Source organism: Malassezia pachydermatis (genome assembly GCF_001278385.1).
Source record: "Malassezia pachydermatis strain CBS 1879 chromosome Unknown scaffold3, whole genome shotgun sequence".
In the NCBI taxonomy this organism is placed as follows: Eukaryota; Fungi; Basidiomycota; class Malasseziomycetes; order Malasseziales; family Malasseziaceae; genus Malassezia; species Malassezia pachydermatis.
Window position 1 is genome coordinate 824,384 of NW_017253140.1, and position 18,722 is coordinate 843,105.

An 18,722-nucleotide genomic window follows, 5' to 3' on the forward strand; every position below is an offset into this window, starting at 1 on the left:
GCTAAGATGAGTGAGTCTTCTGCTCATGCTGTTTGGCATGTAGCACAACATGTGGTTTCTACTGTTGTTACAGTAGGCGCAGCGGAGGCGTTCTCGGGCTCGTCGACGGCTTCGTCGTCGCTCCGGGTAGTGCCCGTGAGTGCACAGGCCGATCTCGGCTCGCTGGTGCAGACGCACCTACAGGAGGCCCCGCATACGCCGATGGCTGTGATGCTAGAGGCCGTGCCTGGTGCGCTTCTGCGCCTCGTTCCATATCTCCCGGCGCTTGCTTCGTCACCTGTCGTGTTCCATATCTCCACGTCGGCGAACCAAGCGGATGTGATGCTGCTGCGCCAAAGTGGCCTTTCGATGATCTACTCGTCGACCGCTGCCGAGGCGGAGGCGCATGCTATTGTGGCGCACAAGCTGGCAGCACGTACTCACACGGCTGTGATCCATGTATATGACGCCGAGGCCGAGGGCACTTCGTTGGCCACGAGTAGTGTGCTGGCGAAGGCCGTGCCTAGCGAGGCGACCGTGGCCCCGGTCTCGGAGCAGGCCGTGGACGATAGCTTTGCGGAAGTGAAGACGCTTTTGGGCCGTGCCTGCGAGGCCTACACCGTCTACGGCTCGTCGGACAATGCTACGTCCATGGCGGTCGTTTTGGGTGCGGGTGCTTCGACGTTGGCGTCCTCGGCCAACGTGCCTGTGCTGAATGTGCACTTGGTGCGTCCTCTGTACCCCACTCGCCTTACCTCGCTCGTGCGCTCGAGTGTGGAGCGTGTTCTGGTACTGGAGCCGCCGGCGCAGCGCCCTGCGCGCCTGGCGCCGCTGCTGATGGATGTGGCGAGTGCGTTCCAGCACAGTGAGGTGGAAAAGGTTCCTACGCTTGTGAGTGGCGTGCTGGGCCGCGTGGACAAAGCAGCTGGCGAGAAGCTTGCGTCGGTGCTGGCAGCTGAGGCTGCGCCGTCGAACGGCGTGGACATCGGCACGGTGTCGAGTGCGCCGTCGACGCAGCAGGCGCTTGTTCCGAAGCGCCCTGAGCACGAGCGCGCCTACCAGGTGATGCTTGAGCAGCTTTTCCAGGAGCGTCTGTCGATCATCAATTCGCCGTCGGCGGACGCCTCTGCAAGCCCTGAATACGCGCTGGGTCAAGTGCTGGCACAGCTTCAGAAGGACGATGAGGTGGTGACACTCGCGGAGCGATTGGCTGCGGCGAAGGACACCCCTGCCGCGCTGGAGAATGCATTGCGCACGTGGCTCTTGGTGCGGAACGATGCGAAGCAGGTGGCGGCGGCGGCGGCGGATGTGCAGTCGGCGCTGGCCGGTGTCTCTTCGTCGGACGCCAAGGCACTTTCGGCGCTGACGTCTCGTCTTGTGTTGCCTTCGCGCTGGATCATTGGCAGTGATGCATGGGCGTACGATGCCGGTATGGGTGGTGTGCACCACGCCATCGCCTCGAAGCGCAACGTGAACTTGCTGATCTTTGACACAGTGCCCTACACGGAGCGCGACCAAGTGCCGCTGCACCAGCGCAAGAAGGACATTGGTCTGTACGCCATGAACTACGGCGGAGTCTACGTGGCTAGCACCGCGCTCTACTCGGACTACACGCAGCTGGTGCAGGCGCTGACGGAAGCTGACCGCTTTGATGGCCCTTCGATTGTGTTGGCGTACTTGCCTTACGGTCGTGCCGAGTCGGCGCCGCCTGCGCTCCAGGTGCTACAGGAGACCAAGCTGGCTGTGGACTCGGGCTACTGGCCGCTGTACCGCTGGGACCCGAGTGCCGAGGAGCGTGGACAGGAGGTGTTCCGCCTCGATAGTGTGCGTATTCGTGAGCAGCTGCAGTCGTTCCTCGACCGCCAATCCCACTTTTCGCTGTTGGCGCAGGAACGTCCTGCGCTGGCGTACGATCTGGCTGCGTCCCAGGGCCAAGCGCTGCGTGAAAAGCAGCGTGCCAAGGCGCAAGAGGCCTACAACCAACTGCTGGGTGCCATGGAAGGTCCCTCTTTGCTGATCCTTTATGCGTCGGATGGTGGTGCGGCCGAGAAGGTTGCGAAGCGTCTTACGACGCGTGCGAAGCTGCGTGGCCTCGGTGCGCGTGTGCTTGCGATGGACGACTACCCGATCGAGGAGCTGGCATCCGAGCCGAATGTCGTCCTGATCACCTCGACGGCCGGTCAGGGTGAGCCGCCGCAGAACGGTCGCTTGACGATGAAGGCGCTGGCCAAGCAGGCGAGTGGCCTCTTTACGGAGGAGACGCGCTTCACGGTGTTTGGTATGGGTGACTCGCATTACTGGCCGCGTCCGGAGGATGCGCACTACTACAACAAGCCCGCGAAGGATCTCGACAAGCGTCTTGTGGAGCTGGGTGCGAGCCGATTGGTCCCGATTGGTCTTGGTGACGACCAGGACGCGGACGGTTGGCAGACGGGCTACAAGCTCTGGGAGCCGCAGCTGTGGAAGGCGCTGGGTGTTGACACTGTCACCGTGACCGAAGAGGAGCCGGAGCCGATCACAAACGAGCACATCAAGATTGCAAGCAACTACTTGCGTGGCACTATCGAGGAAGGTCTCGCGGACATTTCTACGGGCGCCATCTGCGAGACGGATACGCAGCTGACCAAGTTCCACGGTACGTACATGCAGTACGACCGTGACACGCTCGAGGAGCGCAAGGCTGCGGGTCTGGAGCCGGCGTACGGTTTCATGATTCGTGTGCGTATGCCTGCGGGTGTGTGTACTGCGGAGCAGTGGCTGCAGCTTGACCGTGTGGCGGAGGAGTACGGTGGTATCAAGTCGTTGAAGATTACGACGCGTCAGACGGTGCAGTACCACATGATTCTCAAGCGCAACATGAAGGCGGCGATGAAGGCGATCAACCAGAGCATGTTCGACACGATTGCCGCGTGTGGTGACGTGAACCGCAATGTGATGTGCTCGCCGAACCCGCATTTGTCTGAGGTACACGAGAGCATGTACAACTTCTCAAAGAAGCTGTCGGACTTTTTGCTTCCGCGCATGAATGCATACCACGAGATCTGGCTTGACAAGGGCACTGACAGTAAGAGCAAGTTGTTGGTGGGTGGTGCGCTGCAGGACTACGAGCCGCTCTACGGCCCGTACTACCTCCCGCGTAAGTTTAAGATCGCGGTGGCCATGCCGCCTCGCAACGATGTCGATGTGTTTGCGCACGACATTGGTCTGATTGCCATCGCCGACCACGAGAAGAAGGAACTGCTCGGTTTCAACATTGCCGTGGGTGGTGGTATGGGTGTGACGCACTCGATGAAGGCGACGTACCCACGTCTGGGCAGCGTTCTAGGCTTTGTGACTGTCGACCAGGCGTACGAGGCGTGCCGTCAGGTGCTGCTGATCCAGCGCGACACGGGCAACCGTCAGAACCGTAAGCAGGCGCGTCTGAAATACACGGTCGACAAGTACTGGAACGGTCCAGAGAACTTCCGCGCTGAGCTGGAGCGCCGTCTTGGCTACAAGCTTGAGGAGGCTCGTCCGTTCCGCTTTGAGGCGAACACGGACGAGTACGGCTGGAGGAAAGACTACCGCGGCAAGTGGCACTGCACGCTCTGGCTCGAGAACGGTCGTGTGATTGACGAGCCGGGTATGCCGTTCCGTACGGGTCTGCGTGAGCTGGCCAAGTTCCACAAGGGCACTTTCCGTCTTACGCCGAACCAGCACATTATTGTGTCGGACATTGACGAGGCAGACAAGCCGAAGATCGAGGCGCACCTCAAGGAGTACCACATGGATAAGTGGGAGCAGTCGGGTCTGCGTCTGAGTGCCAGTGCGTGCGTCGCGTTCCCTACATGTGGTCTGGCGATGGCTGAATCGGAGCGCTACATCTTCAAGCTTGTCGACAAGATTGAGCGTATCTACCTGGCGAACGGTCTGAAGCACGACGAAATTACGTTGCGTATGACTGGTTGCCCTAACGGCTGCGCTCGCCCATGGGTCGCGGAGATTGGGTTTGTGGGTAAGGCGCCAGGCCAGTACGTCATGTGCCTGGGTGGTGGTCACGCAGGTGAGCGTCTAAACAAAATCTTCCGTGAGAGCGTGAACGAGCAGGAGATCCTTGAGATTATGGAGGTCCTGATCCCGCGCTACGCGAACGAACGCTTGGAGGGCGAGCCTTTCGGTGACTGGGTCATTCGCGCTGGTATCATTGCGGAGACGACACACGGCGCTGCTTTCTATGACAATGTCGATACATCCAAGCCATTGGCTCGCACCGCGGCCGCTTAAACGCTGCTACATACGTTACATTTTTCTTTCTCTGTAGGTCTGCCCACTTTATTTGAGCCATACATTTTTGGCGTCAAGGCGTGCATGCCTCAAAAAGGCGCTGAGCCCGATCGACTGATAGAGCTCATGAATATGGCCATCGTCCACACGAGCGTGCATCGGTACGCCTATACGAGTGCATAGAAGTTACATGACCTTCTTAGTGGTAGGCCAATCATATGTACAGGCACGTCTGACGTATCACAAAAGGTGGGCCTGCCCTCCGCGATGATTTTGCATCTGCTTACTAATTGGCTAGAATCCGATTCTCTACGTTGAAATTCTCTTTTTGCCCGGCTGCTCTAAAAAAAAAGCTTGCTCCTAGAAAGAGGGCGCAGCTGAGGCATTATCTCGTAGCACCTCCCGTGACGCCCCTCTTTTCCACCGTACTTGTGCTGGACACAAAGCCCTCCTTTTAGACGCACCTTTCCTTTTCCTCTGTCTCTCTTTTAGTATGGTTCGCATGCCTTTGGCTGCTATCGCGGCAGCATCGCTGGCGTCGCTCGGAATGTGCGCGTCGATGCCGTTTTCGATCTACTTCCCTCCTACCCAGTGGCAGCAGGGTCAAGCGGGTACGAACTCGTGTGGTCAGTATGGCCCGTCAAGCCCGACGTCCCTGTGCCAGAACATTTTTATCAACTCGGCGTCTGACTTTTGTTTATGGGCTCCACAGACTGTGGGTCATGTAGGTCCTATGGAGACAAGCGTAGTTTCGTACTGCACCAAGTCGGGTTATGGCACCCGTCTTGTGCCTGACGGCACGATCAAGAGCGCGTACTTCCTGCAGTCGGACTCGTTCGTCCAGATTACGGGCCACGGTGACTTTACGCGGATCAACGTCCAGAAAGGCGACGATGGTGGTGAGCTCGACCCGCACGGCGCGACTGGTCTGGGTAACCCGATTGGTGGCCTGGTCTGGAGCCGCAGCGTTCGCGGCCGCGAAGGCGAGTGGGTTCAGCTGCCGGAGTGGAACATGTTCCTCAGCGACTCGGAATTCAGCATGCGCGCGTGCTGGGGCCCGAACGCCACGTCGTACTGCCCGCACGTCTACGACGTAATGGGATCGTACTTTAACGAGCCTGGTAAGTACGATGATGGCGTGTTCGAGGACTGCTTGTCGGACGATGGTCAGTTCCCTGGTGTGTATGGTACGTCGACCTTTATGCAGGGTCAATCGCACACACCGAAACCTCATGCACCTGGTAAGACGTCGCAGTGCCACACCTATGCTACGGTGCGTCAGGGTCAAGCGCCGAACCCGCTCTTCCACTCGGGTTTCTTCTTCCGTCGTCAGCACCCCCAGGTCCATGCCTAATGGATGGCTGTTGACTCGCATGGTCGTACTATCTCTTTTATGGCCTGGTGTCACATCTTTTCGGTGCACGTCTTTGGTATAGCAGCTCGCACTCTTCTTCGCTACTGCGCTCTACGTGTCACCAACATTCTCATAGACGTTGTCCTTTTTTTTTCTCCCTGGGCGCTCCTGCGGGAGCTTCGTAAATCCCCATAGGCTACTAATAATTCTCTTCATGCTCGCTTCGCTTCACGACAGTTGTCTCGAGTCCACGTGAGATTTCCTGACATATGATACGTCACTTTTCTTCCGTGCTATTTTCATCATCAAGATAAATGTTCGCTGTATTGAACCCGAGTATATGTATCCAATCAAATTTGATTGTGCCATAGCAGGTGATCTGTGCCCATAGCACACTCCTTCGCTCCCATTTTGAGTTCCGTTTCACCACAACTTCGATCGCACGAACTACCTTTATGAGCGGTTCTAAGGAAGAGTCTATGCTCACGCAGATCCTACATGGAATCTCGGATCTGCGTCGAGAAGTTCATCGGGTATCGGAACGTCTGGATGTGCTTGAGAATGGCCAATTCCCAACGACACCTACCGTACCTATGTTCTCGCCGAGCATGTCGCCAGGTCGTCGCAACAATAGCAGCTATGCTGCATACCAGTCGTCGCTCAACAGCTGGAACCCTGAGCGTGCGCGTGCTGCCACTGTGGCGATCCCCACGATTGGGCTGCCGCCTACGAAGCTCAAGGCTACCGACCCTTCGCTGGGCCTGTGGGTCGTCGTGCCGGCTGGTGGTGCGGGTACGCGTCTCTGGCCTCTGAGTCGTGAGAGCTGCCCCAAGTTCCTGCTGGACTTGACAGGCGGTGGTCGTACGCTGATTCAAAATACGTGGGACCGTCTCCTGCCGTTGTCTGGTGTGGACAAGTTTATGGTGGTCACTGGTCAAATGCACGTTGAGGCCGTGTCGGAGCAGTTGCCACAGCTGGTGCCCGACAATGTGTTCGCAGAGCCTTCACCGAAAGAATCGATGGCGGCTATTGGTTTGGCGGCCGCTGTCCTTGTGCGTCGTGATCCCGAGGCTGTGTTGGGCTCGTTTGCAGCGGATCACATTGTGTCAGGTCGTGATGCCTTCGAGTCGTCTGTTCGCGAGGCTGTGGCCGTGGCCAAGGAGGGCTTCCTGGTCACGATCGGTATTGCGCCGTCGCATCCGTCCACAGGGTTCGGTTACATTAAGCTGGGTGAGAGCCTTGAGCTGGAGGGAGCGCCGAACGCTCACAAGGTGCTGGAGTTCAAGGAGAAGCCGGATGCTCGTACAGCGAGTGCGTACTTGAGCACGGGTGAGTACCGCTGGAATGGTGGTATGTTCGTTGTCAAGGCCAAGACTCTCATGTCGCTCATGGAGGCCTATGTGCCTGAGCTGTGTGCGGGTCTGAACACGATTGCGGATGCGTGGGACACGCCGAGCCGCTCGATTGTGCTCAAGGAAGTGTGGCCGACGCTGCCAAAGATTGCGATTGACCATGCGGTGGCTGAGCCTGCGTCCAGGGTCGGCAAAGTGGCTGTGGTCCCTGCTACCTTTGGTTGGGACGATGTGGGTGACTTTGCATCGCTTTCGGATCTGATTCCTGCGGAGAAGAACGAGGCGCGTGTCCTGGGTGACCCGTCGCTGGTCGTCACAGAAGGCCAGGTAGGTGGTATCGTGGTACCTGCGTCGGGCCGCAAGATTGCATGCTTGGGTATGGACGATGTCGTCGTGGTCGACACTCCGGATGCGCTTCTGATCACCACGCGTGCGCGTAGCCAGGATGTCAAGAAGATCGTGGCCAAGTGCAAGAAGATGCACCCTGAACTGTGCTAGATATATGGTTGTACACAAAATAGCTGAGGGCGTTTGGATACACATCCATCTATAGAAATATCATATTTGTGTTGTACGGTATCGATCCTGGCCAGGTAGAGCAGAGCGGATACGTCTGCACGGTCTCGTAGCTGGCCGAAGGGTGTGTGTAAGAAAGTGGTGTGAAACGATCATCCTTGGCGCTGATGGTCAGAATCCATGTACATACCTGCTTGTGCTTGGCATTCTTGCTGCAAATCACATACAAACGGCCCTTGCGGCGCACAATCGAGCAGTAGTTGCAGAGACGCTTGACCGACGAGCGCACCTTCATACCACGTGCCATTGGCGGCACAAACGGCTCCGGCATCATCATGCGCGGCACCACAGGTGTCTGGCGGAGCATCATCGGCACAGGAGCACGGGTGGTGGCCATGGCGTGGCGGATGAGCGGCACACTTGCGCGCCACAACATGATGGTTAATGAGGAAGAGGAACGACGTCGACCTTCTCGGTCACTCGCACGTGACTGAGATGGAGCAAAAAAGTGGCCTGTCGAGGCTCTGCACGTTCCCAGCGACGTGCCACTGGCTCTATCGTGTCCATGACGCAGGGCCTGGCGGCGTGGGGCATTACCACGTCGGAGCAACTCGTGCAAGTCCTCAAACGGCCGGAGAATGCATCCAAAGGAGGCGCTATCCCTGCCTTGAAAATCGACATTTTCCAAGGGGCATGGACCGATGACACCTTGTACGTCCCCCAAAAGGCCGAGCTGTTGCTCGACTGTGCGCTGGATAGCATGATGGCAAGCACGAAACGTGGGGCACAGCATCATCTGGATCCTGCATACTGGGCGCTTCTTACGGCCATTCTAGCGTCCGAGGCAGTGTCCCCCGATACCCTGCATGGTCTCGTGGCCAAGCATCATGTCTGGGCGTTTCCTGCGTCGATCGCAGCGGCGCCTAGCGTGGCTTTGTGGGAATCGGCCGTGCTGGCTCTTACGATTCTTCTGCCGATTAGTATCCGCCGCATCGGCGCAAGTCATATCGATACCGTCAATGCGTGTCTCTGTGACGTGCTTCGTGCGCTGCCGCAGCTGTGTGATGAGACTACGATGGAGGATACGACTCAGTTCTGGGCACAATGTATGCGTGCATGGATGCCTCAGTTAGAGCTTGGGACGAACAGCAAGAAGACGGCCAAGTTCTTCGTGAGCACCTCGCTTGTTCCTTGGGCCGAGGCGCACGTATACCTCTCTACACAGCCCAACTCTGCCGCGGCGACCGACTTGGACACACTACTGGGCCGTTGGGCAGCGCACTCCCTCTATGGCACTGCTCTTCTCGGCCCCAAGGTGTCCATTACGCTACCGGACATCACCGACTCTCTCGTGGAAGCGCTGCAACAGCACATGGACGGTACGCATGCGCGAAGTACTCGTGCCATACTGCCTTGGGTCTTGACGAGCATGGTCGAGAGTGTTTTTCCCTGGCAGGAGCGAGTGCAAGCGCCGCCTGCGCCGATTCGGCAGGCGATGCTTGAGCGTGTCATTGTGCCGCTTTGTACACGCTTGTTGCAGGACACAGCGCATTTGCAGGACTTGCTCGCCATGGTCCGTACCATAGACGACCTGCGTCTGTACCAGCCGGGCGGTGAGGACGAGGATGCCTGGGCGGCGCTCTGGTCACGGTGCCTGGCAGCGGCACGTCCGACGGCCCACACGTCGAGCGTCGTCTTTTCACTACTGACTGCCTTGTGGCATGTCGATGCGGCTCGTATGGAGTCCTATATACCCCTGTTCTTCCAGGCAGTCGGCCGCATTTCGCGTTCGCAGGCATCGTGGGACGCAGCGTGGACGTTGACCAAGGTCGTGCTCGATACCTTGGCGGCTGAGCGACGTATGCCGCGACTGTACGAGTACGTGTACGAGGCAGGCCAGGAGCTCTGTGGACCGACGGCAGCCCCATCGGTCCTTTTTCAGCTCGGCGCCAGTCCCCTCTTGTGTGCATCTATGCGCACACACTGGCAGACGGGCTGGGCGCAGCACATGTCGCCTGCGCAGCAACGTGATACACTTCTCACTATGCAGTCTCATGCCACGGCGCCAGCCTCGACGGATGCGCAGCGTGCTTTATCGTGGCACATGATGGCCATGTTGGTCAGCTGCGTGGCCACGCCTGTGGACGAGGTGGTGCCTGCGTTGGGCACTTTCCTTACAGAGACGCTATCCCTCCCTAGGGAGGCCATGCTGGCTCATACTCATGCCATGGCCGCCGCTTTGCGATTGGGTACACAGCTCTGTCCTGCTTTATCGCCACCCCACATTCCGCTGTCATCCGAGACCCTCGCGTCGTTGGTCCAGCTCTTGTCGTGTGACACTTGCCCTCCCGCTTTGCTCATTGATGGGACGCGGTACCTCTATGCTCATGAGACCACGTGGCCAGGCATAGCGACGTCGTTGATGGCCCACCTGCGTGCTGGCCTGACCCACCCCGACCGCGTACTCGAGACGTGGGATGGCCAAGTCCTCGGTGTGGAAGACGCGGCGTATGTACCTGTGGCCTTATGGCGTCAATGCACTACACGATGGCTCGCTGTGGTCGATCAGTGTGCGTCAGACGCGCTTCTCGACCAACTTGTGGCCTACCTCCACGACACATTGGCCCTACCGGTGACGTCCGTGGCGTGCTTGTCGGTGGGCAGCTGCTTGCGTGAACTGAGTACGCTGTGTGTACGCAATGCGCAGTTCTTGGAACTGCGTCGTTGGCAGGCTGCTGTATGGCGGCATGTCGATCAGGCGACAGAGGTATGGGCTCACCAGGGCACGAAGAAGCACCTTGTGCCTACACTGCAAGGCCTCGCTGTGCTTTTCCATACACCTGTGGCGTACGTCTCGCGTACGATCGCCCAAACCTTGGCGCCACGTCTGTCCAATTTGCACGCCTATTTGTGGCACCACCCATCTTGTCTCGCAGCGCATGCACGCGCCTGTGCAGATCTACAGCGGTTGCTGGCGCGCTGGTGCACGGCATATGCGCCCCCCTTGCCGTGCCTGTCATTGCCAGCCTACCTCGATACCCTTCAAACAGCAACGCTTCCGCCGAGCGCCACTGCCTCGACACTGACCGCAAGCTGCGTCCACTTGGTCCATGCGTTGCTGCCACATACATCAGAAAGCCTCGGCCCCTTGGATTCGCTGCATGCGTGTGCCATGCAAGATCCAGCCTCGGAGCAGACACGCCTCGCTGCCGATGTGCTTACAGCCGTGTTGGCATATGCACGTACGGCGGCGTGGGCTTTGCCTTTGCCGTCGTGGTCGGCGCTGCAAGCGTCTTGGCAGACTCTCCTAGCTTCTGTCCCGGACGCAGCGCCTTCTACGTACCAAGACATGGCGCGCCGCCTCCGTGTTTGCGCGGCCTATACTCGTCTGGTCTTGATGTCGGGCACTGACCACCAAGCGTTGGATAATTTGGCGCATACTCTGTGCCGCGCCATGGCCCTACTTTGCCGTCCATGTCCACAGAGCAGCGAAGCTTCCGACGCAGCACCCCTCGCCTCTGCCCTGCTCGATGCGCTGCTGGCCATCACGCCAGCCGTTGGCACCGAGCGGTATGCGCGTGTGATTGTAGCGTATGCCGGCCTCCATGCGACCTTCCCTTCGCTGGCGGACGACCTCCACTCGCAATTCGTTCCGGCGTGGCAGCAGGTGTCGCGTGACGAGTATGGATCGACACTCCACACTCTTGCGTCCTTGCTGAGCAGCGAATCGCATGGCACGGACCAAGAACGAAGTTCGTTGCTGGGCGCCATCGCCGTGGTATTGCAGTATGGGCCACCTGGTACCAGCAAGCAGACAGGCCCATTTCTCTCGATGCTGTGGCTACGTCTGTCGTTCTTGCTTACTCAATCGCCCTCGCTTACGCTGCCCGTGGTCGCCCTGGTCGAACGTGTATGCCAGTATCGTGCACGAGCTCTACGGCCTTTTGATGTGCCGCGCCTCCTCTCGCTTTTAAGCGCCGTACTTTCGCCTCGTGTCCCACGTACTGCGCCTACCATGCACGCAAGTTCTGCCAGTGCCATCTTCCAGCATGTGTGTGCTGCCCTTCGCGCCTTGGTACACCAACGCAAGGACTTGCTAGCGCCATGCCTCCCGCATCTTACCCAGCTTCTGGGCATGCCATGGCGTCTCCTATCGTCCGTCTTGCGTGCGAATACAGGCTCGGTGGTGCTGCACCACTTGGCCAGTACTATGCCATGCTGGCTCGACGTCCATCTGCACCCATTGAGCGTGGCCGATGCGCAGGCTTTCAGCCGTCTGCTCACAGAACTAGGCGCCAAAACACCCATCCATCCCTCGCTTACGAAGCGGAGTAAGACCGAGATGCCTGGCACCATGGAATCCCTAAGCAAGCCCATGTCGAAGCATGCCGTCTACATCCTGGTGGCATACGTACGCTGTCTTACTATGCCAGACACGACCATTGATGTATCCTTACGTCAAGCCTTGCAGCCTGGTCTCTATGCCCTATGCGAATTGTGCGGCGAGTTCGAGCGCGATACCGCCTTGAAAGGTATGCTCGATGCTAGCGGCCAACTCGTATTTAAAGCCCTCTGGCGTGAATGGGAGCGACAACGATACAGGGGCGATTAACTTTTTATGGTGTATATATAGTACATGCGAGGATAGAATGACAGTGTATCTGTACGGTCCTTACATGGCTGTTCGTGCATTTGTTTCCACACGCAGCGTCAGCATAAGCACACCACTAAACACAAACAGCGCGGCGGAGGTGTACAGCGGGGCGGACTTGGCAGCGCCAGTACCACCCGTCGTATACACTTTGATTAGCGCAGCAATAACACCGCCCAGCCGGTTAAGTGTCGCAGCGACACCATCAGCCGTGCCACGCAAAGGCGCAGGGAAGGACTCAGGTGTGTAACAGTACAGCACACCATACATGATGTTCTCAAAGAAGTTTACCACACAGAAGAAGGCCAACTGTCGCTCCGAGGAGTTTCCTGCTGCAATAAACACGAACAAGAAGATGCCTGACAAAATCGTACCAATGGCCATGGCACCACGACGACCTGCGACAGGCCACGTCACCATCCAGGCAGCAATCAAACTGCCTGGTACACCGCACACCGACACAATGACATAATTGCGGTACTCCATGCTCAGAGTCGAGTCTCCCGACTTGAGATATAGCAAAATGAACGCATTGAACAGAGGGTAGGCCAGACCGATGAAGAGCCACAGAATCCATGTGATGATGGTGGTGTACCCCAAAGCAAAGTTGGAAAAGAGGGGCCTTAGTTGAGCCCAAGGAGATACCTTTCGCGTGTGCTGGAAATTGAACTTCAAGTCGTGGTACCAGTAGCGGAAGTACGCCGTGATGCTCTTGTGACTCTCAATTTCCGGCTCCTCTTCATGCTCAGCCATCTCTTCAAAGGCAATGTGGCGAAGCTTTGTGACGGTCAGCATGCCGTCTGGCAAAGGCTTACCGCACATACGCGCAAACTCGTGCATGGCCTGGACAGCTTCCGCATCACGACCCTTTGATAGATAAAACTTGGGGCTCTCCGGGATACGGAAAATAAAGAATCGCACAATAAACGCCAAGAGTGTGTAAGCGCCAGTCGTAAAGACCAAGTACCTCCAACCGACATTACCAGCCAGCCAGCCTTGCGATGTGCGGTCCATGGCACATGCATCATGCGACGCACAATTCCAGCGTACAATAAAGCCCCAGCCAATAAGCGAGGTCAGCAACTGGCCCAACGACCAGAAAACAGAGAGCAATGTAAGCAAATACTGGTAGCGGCCAGGCAAGAATTCCAGAAAGAGCATGCCATCCACAGGCAGTGCACCACCGAACCCAAAGCATGCCACACCGGCCAGACCCGCCACAGCAGCAAACGATCGTGCGCCACCAGCCGCTACGGAGAACACACCGCCAATGAGCAACGTAGCATTAAACGAGAGACGTCGTCCCACCACATCAGAGGCGTAGCCCCAAAACAAGGCACCTGCTAGCTGACCAGAGAAATTGGCAAACGTAAGCCATGCTGGGTTGGCAGCAAACTTGTGTGCACTTGCGTACTCGTCGCTGAAAAATTCGATATTCACTTGCGGCAAGATGACAGCAATGAGCTGCAGCCACGCATTATCGAGGAACCAGCCAAAACCAGCAACAAGGAGTAAACCCCATTGCCATCTTGTCATGCCGATGTACTCGTCAATGATCTTGTTGCACAAATACACCTTCCTTGCGTACGCCTCATCCACAGCCGCCGACTCGAGATGCTTATGACGGAGTTCCTCCATTTCACCAAGTGAGCTGTTCTCTGGGTCTCTTGGCAACTCCAACGCCACTACCTTGTCATGCTCTTTCAGTTTGTCCTTTTCTTCGATCCCTGCCATCTTGTAGCGGAGGGTAGGTAGCGGGTGAACCCTTTTGCGGGTCCCCTCCGTCTTCTTCGCGACAGTGCGCGTTTCATAGGCCACCTAAATAGTCTATCTGCACGCCCTTACTAGCCATGCAACATGATGTATGGCAAATGTGGCATTATGTCCACGCAACAGAGCTGTCCTTCATGGCACGTGCAGATTGGTGCATGTGTGGGTATTTTAGCTCAGGGTCCAGGCCTTTGACAGGTGCCCGTCCGTTATTTTACTAGCCAAGCAGCGTCTGATTTGTCACTTAGGCGTAACGCCCCAATTTACAACTATGGAGAACCTATTTTTGTCTGGGGAACCCGTTTCGCGCTCACCATGTCGATCAAAGAATGTATTATAGAGCCGTACGCGACGCAGTTTCCACACGCAAGGTTAGCATGAGCAAGCCTGAAGCCACAAACAGAGCAGCAGATGTATACAGGGGCGCCGCCTGCGAGCTCGAGCCAGTGCTTTGGTCACGCGTCGTCGTATAGATTTTAATCAGAGTAGCCACCACACCCATAATCCGGTTCATCATAGCAGCGATACCATCAGCCGTGCCACGCAAGGGAGCCGGGAACATTTCCGGTGTGTAGCAGTAAAGTACACCGTACATGATATTTTCGAAAAAGTTGGTCACAGCAAAGTAAGCCAGTTGACGCTCAGCAGTGTGACCATCTGCGATGAAAATGAACAAGAAAATGCCCGAGAGAATGGTACCAATAGCCATAGCACCACGACGACCAGCCAGCGGCCATGTTACCATCCAGGCACCGATCACACTGCCTGGCACACCACAAACAGAGATAATGACATAGTTGCGGTAGTTACGGCTCAGCGAAGTATCACCTTTGGAGCCGAGGTACAGAATAATGAACGAATTAAAGAGCGGGTAGGCCAGTCCAATCAGCAGCCAGAGTAACCATGTAACGACAGTGGTATAGCCTAGTGAAATGGTTGAGAAAAGGGGTGCAATCTGGGCGAACGGAGACACACGCTTCGAGTGCTGGAAGTTGTACTTAATATCGTTCCACCAATACGTGAAGTAGGCCGTCATGCTCTTGTGCGTTTCCACAGGGCCTTCTACCGCATCCATAAACTCTTCTTCGCCAGCAATGCTCCTCAGTTTACCAACAGTCAACATGCCTTCCGGCAGCGGCTTGCCGCACTTACGCGCAAACTCGTGCATTGCCTGGACAGCTTCTGCATCACGACCCTTTGACAGGTAGAACTTAGGGCTCTCCGGAATGCGGAAAATAACAAAACGAATGAAAAAGACAAAGAGAGTGTAAGCGCCTGTGGTAAAAATCAGATAACGCCAGCCGACATTGCCAGCCAGCCAGCCCTGCGATGTACGATTTATCGCACACGCATCGTGCGATTCACAATTCCAGCGAGAGATAAAGCCCCAGCCGATCAGCGAAGTAACTAGCTGACCGAGTGACCAAAAGACAGATAACAATGTAAGCAGGTATTGATGGCTTCCGGGAAGGAATTCAAGGAACAGCATACCGTCCACAGGAAGACTGCCACCAATACCGAAACATGACACACCAACCAAGGCAGCGAGAGCAGCAAACGTTTTTGCGCCTCCAGAAGCAATGGCAAACACACCACAGATAAACAAGGTAATGTTGAATGACAAGCGACGGCCGACAATGTCAGCGGCATAGCCCCAAAAGCTCGCGCCCACCAACATGCCTACGAAAAGAGAGAAGGTCACCCAGGCAGGGTTAGACGTAAAAATATGCGCTTCTTGATACCCATCTGTGAAGAATTCGACTTGGATTTGTGGTAGGATCACAGCAATTAATTGCAGCCACGCATTATCAAGGAACCAGCCCATACCTGCAACGAACAGCAAACCCCACTGCCACCGAGTCATTCCAATATGCTCGTCAATGATCTTATTAAGGCAGTACACTTTGCGGGCATATCCATTTTCTACAGCAGAGATCTCAACATGAAGGCGACGCTGCTCTTGCTCCCCTGCTTCTTCGTTCGACTCTGGGTCCATGTACTCTGACTTAGTTAACATATGGTTTTGTTTTTCTTCAACAGTTGTAGAAGGCTGATGTGAGGTCAAGCCTTCTTTTGGCTGACTAGCTAAGTCTGACATGGTAGATGCAACGAAACCTGGTCCGTTCTTGCCGTTTTCAATGTTATGCGCTTGCGAAGAATAAAATGAATTTGGCCCACGCATTGTTCACTTGCCCGCCTATTTAATCGCTCTTGCTGCGCACGTGGAGTATTACTATTAACTAGATGTGGCGCTTTAAAGTGATTTCGAGCTTCATACATTCCTGCGGCACCTACGTAAATTCATTTTTTGGATAAATGTCTGCTAATGAAAAAATGAAGAAAAAACAAGCATTAGTGCAAATCCTAATTTGTTTGCAAGTGTCAGCACGTTACAAGGACGTTCGTGCGGCCGTCTCGACGCGCAACGTAAGCATGAGAAGACCGGAAAGAATGAATAGGGCCGCTCCCACATAAATGGGAATAGCTCTTTGAGTCTGCGTGTGACTAGGCGCATAAATTTTAATGATGGATGCAAAGAGACCAAAAATGCGGTTAAGACTGGAAGCCACACCGTCAGCAGCTCCACGCAATGGAGCGGGGAACGTCTCTGGCGTGTAGCAATAAAGGACGCCATACATGATGTTTTGAGTGAATGACGTGACACAGCTGAAGGCAAGCTGGCCATCGGTGTTTTCTCCATCCACACCCGTAAAACCAAACAGGAAAATACCGGTGAGGAGGGTGCCAATAGCCATTGCACCACGACGACCACTACGCGGCAGGTCCACCATCCAGGTTGCCAAGAGACTGCCAGGGATACCACACACTGATACAATAACGTAGTTACGGTAGACTTTGTCTTCAGATAAAGTACCTCCGCCGCCCAAATACAGCACAATGAATGCATTAAAAAGAGGGTAAGCCAAACCAATAAGAGCCCAGAGAAGCCAAATGATAGCTGTTGTGTATCCCATAGCAAATGTATGGAAAAGAGGCTTGAGGTGGGTGAGTGACGTATCACTTCCGCTACTCTTGAAGTTCTGCTTGAAATTGTTCATCTTGACAAGAATCTTCTCCTTTATCGTGCGTGGTGGCACATATGAGTCCTCTTCAAAGTCCATATCGACTTGCTGGCCCGCTGCAGCACGAAGTTTGGCGATGGTTAACATACCCTCCGGCAAAGGCTTACCGCACATCTTGGCAAACTGATGCATAGCTCGAACGGCATCACCATCGCGTCCTTTCGAGAGAAGGAACTTGGGGCTCTCAGGGATACGGAACACCACAAATCGAATGAAAAAGCAGAAAAGCGTATAAGAACCTGTAACAAAGAGTACGTAGCGCCATCCCACATTGTGTGTAAGGAAGCCCATACTGTTTGTATCTGTGCAATTCTTTGCAGGGTCACTGACATGGCAGCTGAACTTTGGAATCAATCCCCATCCAATCAAAGAAGTGGCAAGTTGACCCAATGGCCAGAAAACGGACAACAAGGTGAGCATTTGTTGGCGCACACCTGGTAGGAATTCGAGAAAGAGCATTCCATCCACTGGAAGACTACCACCAATTCCAAAACCACATGCTGCGAGCAGACCGCCCAAAGCTGTAAAGCTCTGTGCACCGCCAGCTGCTGCACCAAAAACACCAGCGATCAACAGCGTTGCGTTGAATGAGAAACGACGTCCCACAATATCAGCGGCGTAACCCCAGAAAGCAGCGCCTACAATTAAACCCGCATAGAGCGACAAGGTCATGAAAGCTGGGTTGTGTTGTGTTACCGGATCGGTCTCAAAGGCAAAAAATTCTTTCTGCGCTGGGCTAAGAATTACAGCGACCAACTGAAGCCAAGCATTGTCCAGGAACCAGCCGACACCAGCGACCAAGAGCAGACCGTACTGCCACCAGGTCATACCAATATACTCGTTCATAATGCGGTTCATGATGTAGACTTTGCGTGCATAAATATTGTCCACAGCCGAGGATTCGACATGCGAAGCCAAAAATACCTCTTCATCTAGGAGATCAAAGTCTATGTTAGGGTTCTCAACCATGGCGTTATCAGCTTCCACATGCTTCACCTCAACATTAACATCTTGCCTGGCTGCATCTTTTGTATCCAATTTCTTTGTGTCTTTCGCACTTCGTAGCGACCTAAAAAACGCCATGTCGCTCGACAAAGTAAAAAAGAAGGGTTTAGGTGTGAAATCGTAAGAAGGCGCGAAAGTGGGGTAAATAAAAATCCTTCACTGCAAACAAGAACCCTGACTTTTGCGCAAAGGGGATTTCTTTTTAAGGAATGCGTATGTATAGGGTATACCCAATTACATTATGCCGATGCTCCAGCTCGCGAATTCACTTACAATCAAAGGGTACCAAAAAGGGATGTGACAAGAGTGGGATTCGAACCCACGCCTCAGGGAGACTGCGATTTTTTTGTCAAGGTTATCGCTCAAAGCGAGCCTGAACACAGCGCCTTAGACCACTCGGCCATCTTGCCTACAATTGGTTTAAATTCTTTGAAAGTTTTGTATATATAATCAATACATAATAGAATAAAAAAGGAAAAAGATGTGACAAGAGTGGGATTCGAACCCACGCCTCAGGGAGACTGCGATTTTTTTGTTAAGGTATCACTAAAGTGAGCCTGAACACAGCGCCTTAGACCACTCGGCCATCTTGCCTTAAGACATTGTGAATTTGGAAATGTATATATTTAAACAATATGAGATACTAAACGAGTATCTTTATGTCATCCTCACTCTCGGAAGATGATATGGTGTTGCTTTACCTTTTCTTTTAGCTGCATATAGTCTTGCTTCATCGATAGCGATAGGAG

The 18,722-nt window shown here is 55.1% G+C and overlaps 8 protein-coding genes across 8 annotated transcripts; 4 read left to right on the forward strand and 4 right to left on the reverse strand.

The window, feature by feature from the left end:
- Positions 1–6: 6 nt before the first annotated feature.
- Positions 7–4,242, forward strand: Malapachy_1021 (sulfite reductase subunit beta; the record flags this gene model as incomplete). The annotated part of the gene is made up of 1 exon (XM_018135533.1): positions 7–4,242. The coding sequence occupies one exon, from the start codon at positions 7–9 to the stop codon at positions 4,240–4,242; it is 4,236 nt and encodes a 1,411-aa protein (XP_017992398.1).
- Positions 4,243–4,735: 493 nt separating this feature from the next.
- Malapachy_1018 (hypothetical protein) lies at positions 4,736–5,596 on the forward strand (the record flags this gene model as incomplete). Its single annotated transcript, XM_018135530.1, has 1 exon — positions 4,736–5,596. The coding sequence occupies one exon, from the start codon at positions 4,736–4,738 to the stop codon at positions 5,594–5,596; it is 861 nt and encodes a 286-aa protein (XP_017992498.1).
- Positions 5,597–6,051: 455 nt separating this feature from the next.
- On the forward strand, positions 6,052–7,446 carry Malapachy_1050 (mannose-1-phosphate guanylyltransferase; the record flags this gene model as incomplete). The annotated part of the gene is made up of 1 exon (XM_018135562.1): positions 6,052–7,446. One exon carries the CDS (start codon positions 6,052–6,054, stop codon positions 7,444–7,446), a length of 1,395 nt encoding a protein of 464 aa, XP_017992518.1.
- A 170-nt stretch (positions 7,447–7,616) lies between these two features.
- On the reverse strand, positions 7,617–7,900 carry Malapachy_1034 (50s ribosomal protein l36; the record flags this gene model as incomplete). Its single annotated transcript, XM_018135546.1, has 2 exons — positions 7,617–7,628; positions 7,655–7,900. 2 exons carry the CDS (start codon positions 7,898–7,900, stop codon positions 7,617–7,619), a joined length of 258 nt encoding a protein of 85 aa, XP_017992435.1.
- Positions 7,901–8,029: 129 nt separating this feature from the next.
- Malapachy_1041 (hypothetical protein) lies at positions 8,030–12,076 on the forward strand (the record flags this gene model as incomplete). The annotated part of the gene is made up of 1 exon (XM_018135553.1): positions 8,030–12,076. One exon carries the CDS (start codon positions 8,030–8,032, stop codon positions 12,074–12,076), a length of 4,047 nt encoding a protein of 1,348 aa, XP_017992481.1.
- A 60-nt stretch (positions 12,077–12,136) lies between these two features.
- Malapachy_1058 (sugar transporter) lies at positions 12,137–13,849 on the reverse strand (the record flags this gene model as incomplete). Its single annotated transcript, XM_018135569.1, has 1 exon — positions 12,137–13,849. The coding sequence occupies one exon, from the start codon at positions 13,847–13,849 to the stop codon at positions 12,137–12,139; it is 1,713 nt and encodes a 570-aa protein (XP_017992525.1).
- A 370-nt stretch (positions 13,850–14,219) lies between these two features.
- Positions 14,220–15,983, reverse strand: Malapachy_1057 (sugar transporter; the record flags this gene model as incomplete). Its single annotated transcript, XM_018135568.1, has 1 exon — positions 14,220–15,983. The coding sequence occupies one exon, from the start codon at positions 15,981–15,983 to the stop codon at positions 14,220–14,222; it is 1,764 nt and encodes a 587-aa protein (XP_017992522.1).
- Positions 15,984–16,275: 292 nt separating this feature from the next.
- On the reverse strand, positions 16,276–18,051 carry Malapachy_1056 (sugar transporter; the record flags this gene model as incomplete). The annotated part of the gene is made up of 1 exon (XM_018135567.1): positions 16,276–18,051. One exon carries the CDS (start codon positions 18,049–18,051, stop codon positions 16,276–16,278), a length of 1,776 nt encoding a protein of 591 aa, XP_017992523.1.
- Positions 18,052–18,722: the final 671 nt, after the last annotated feature.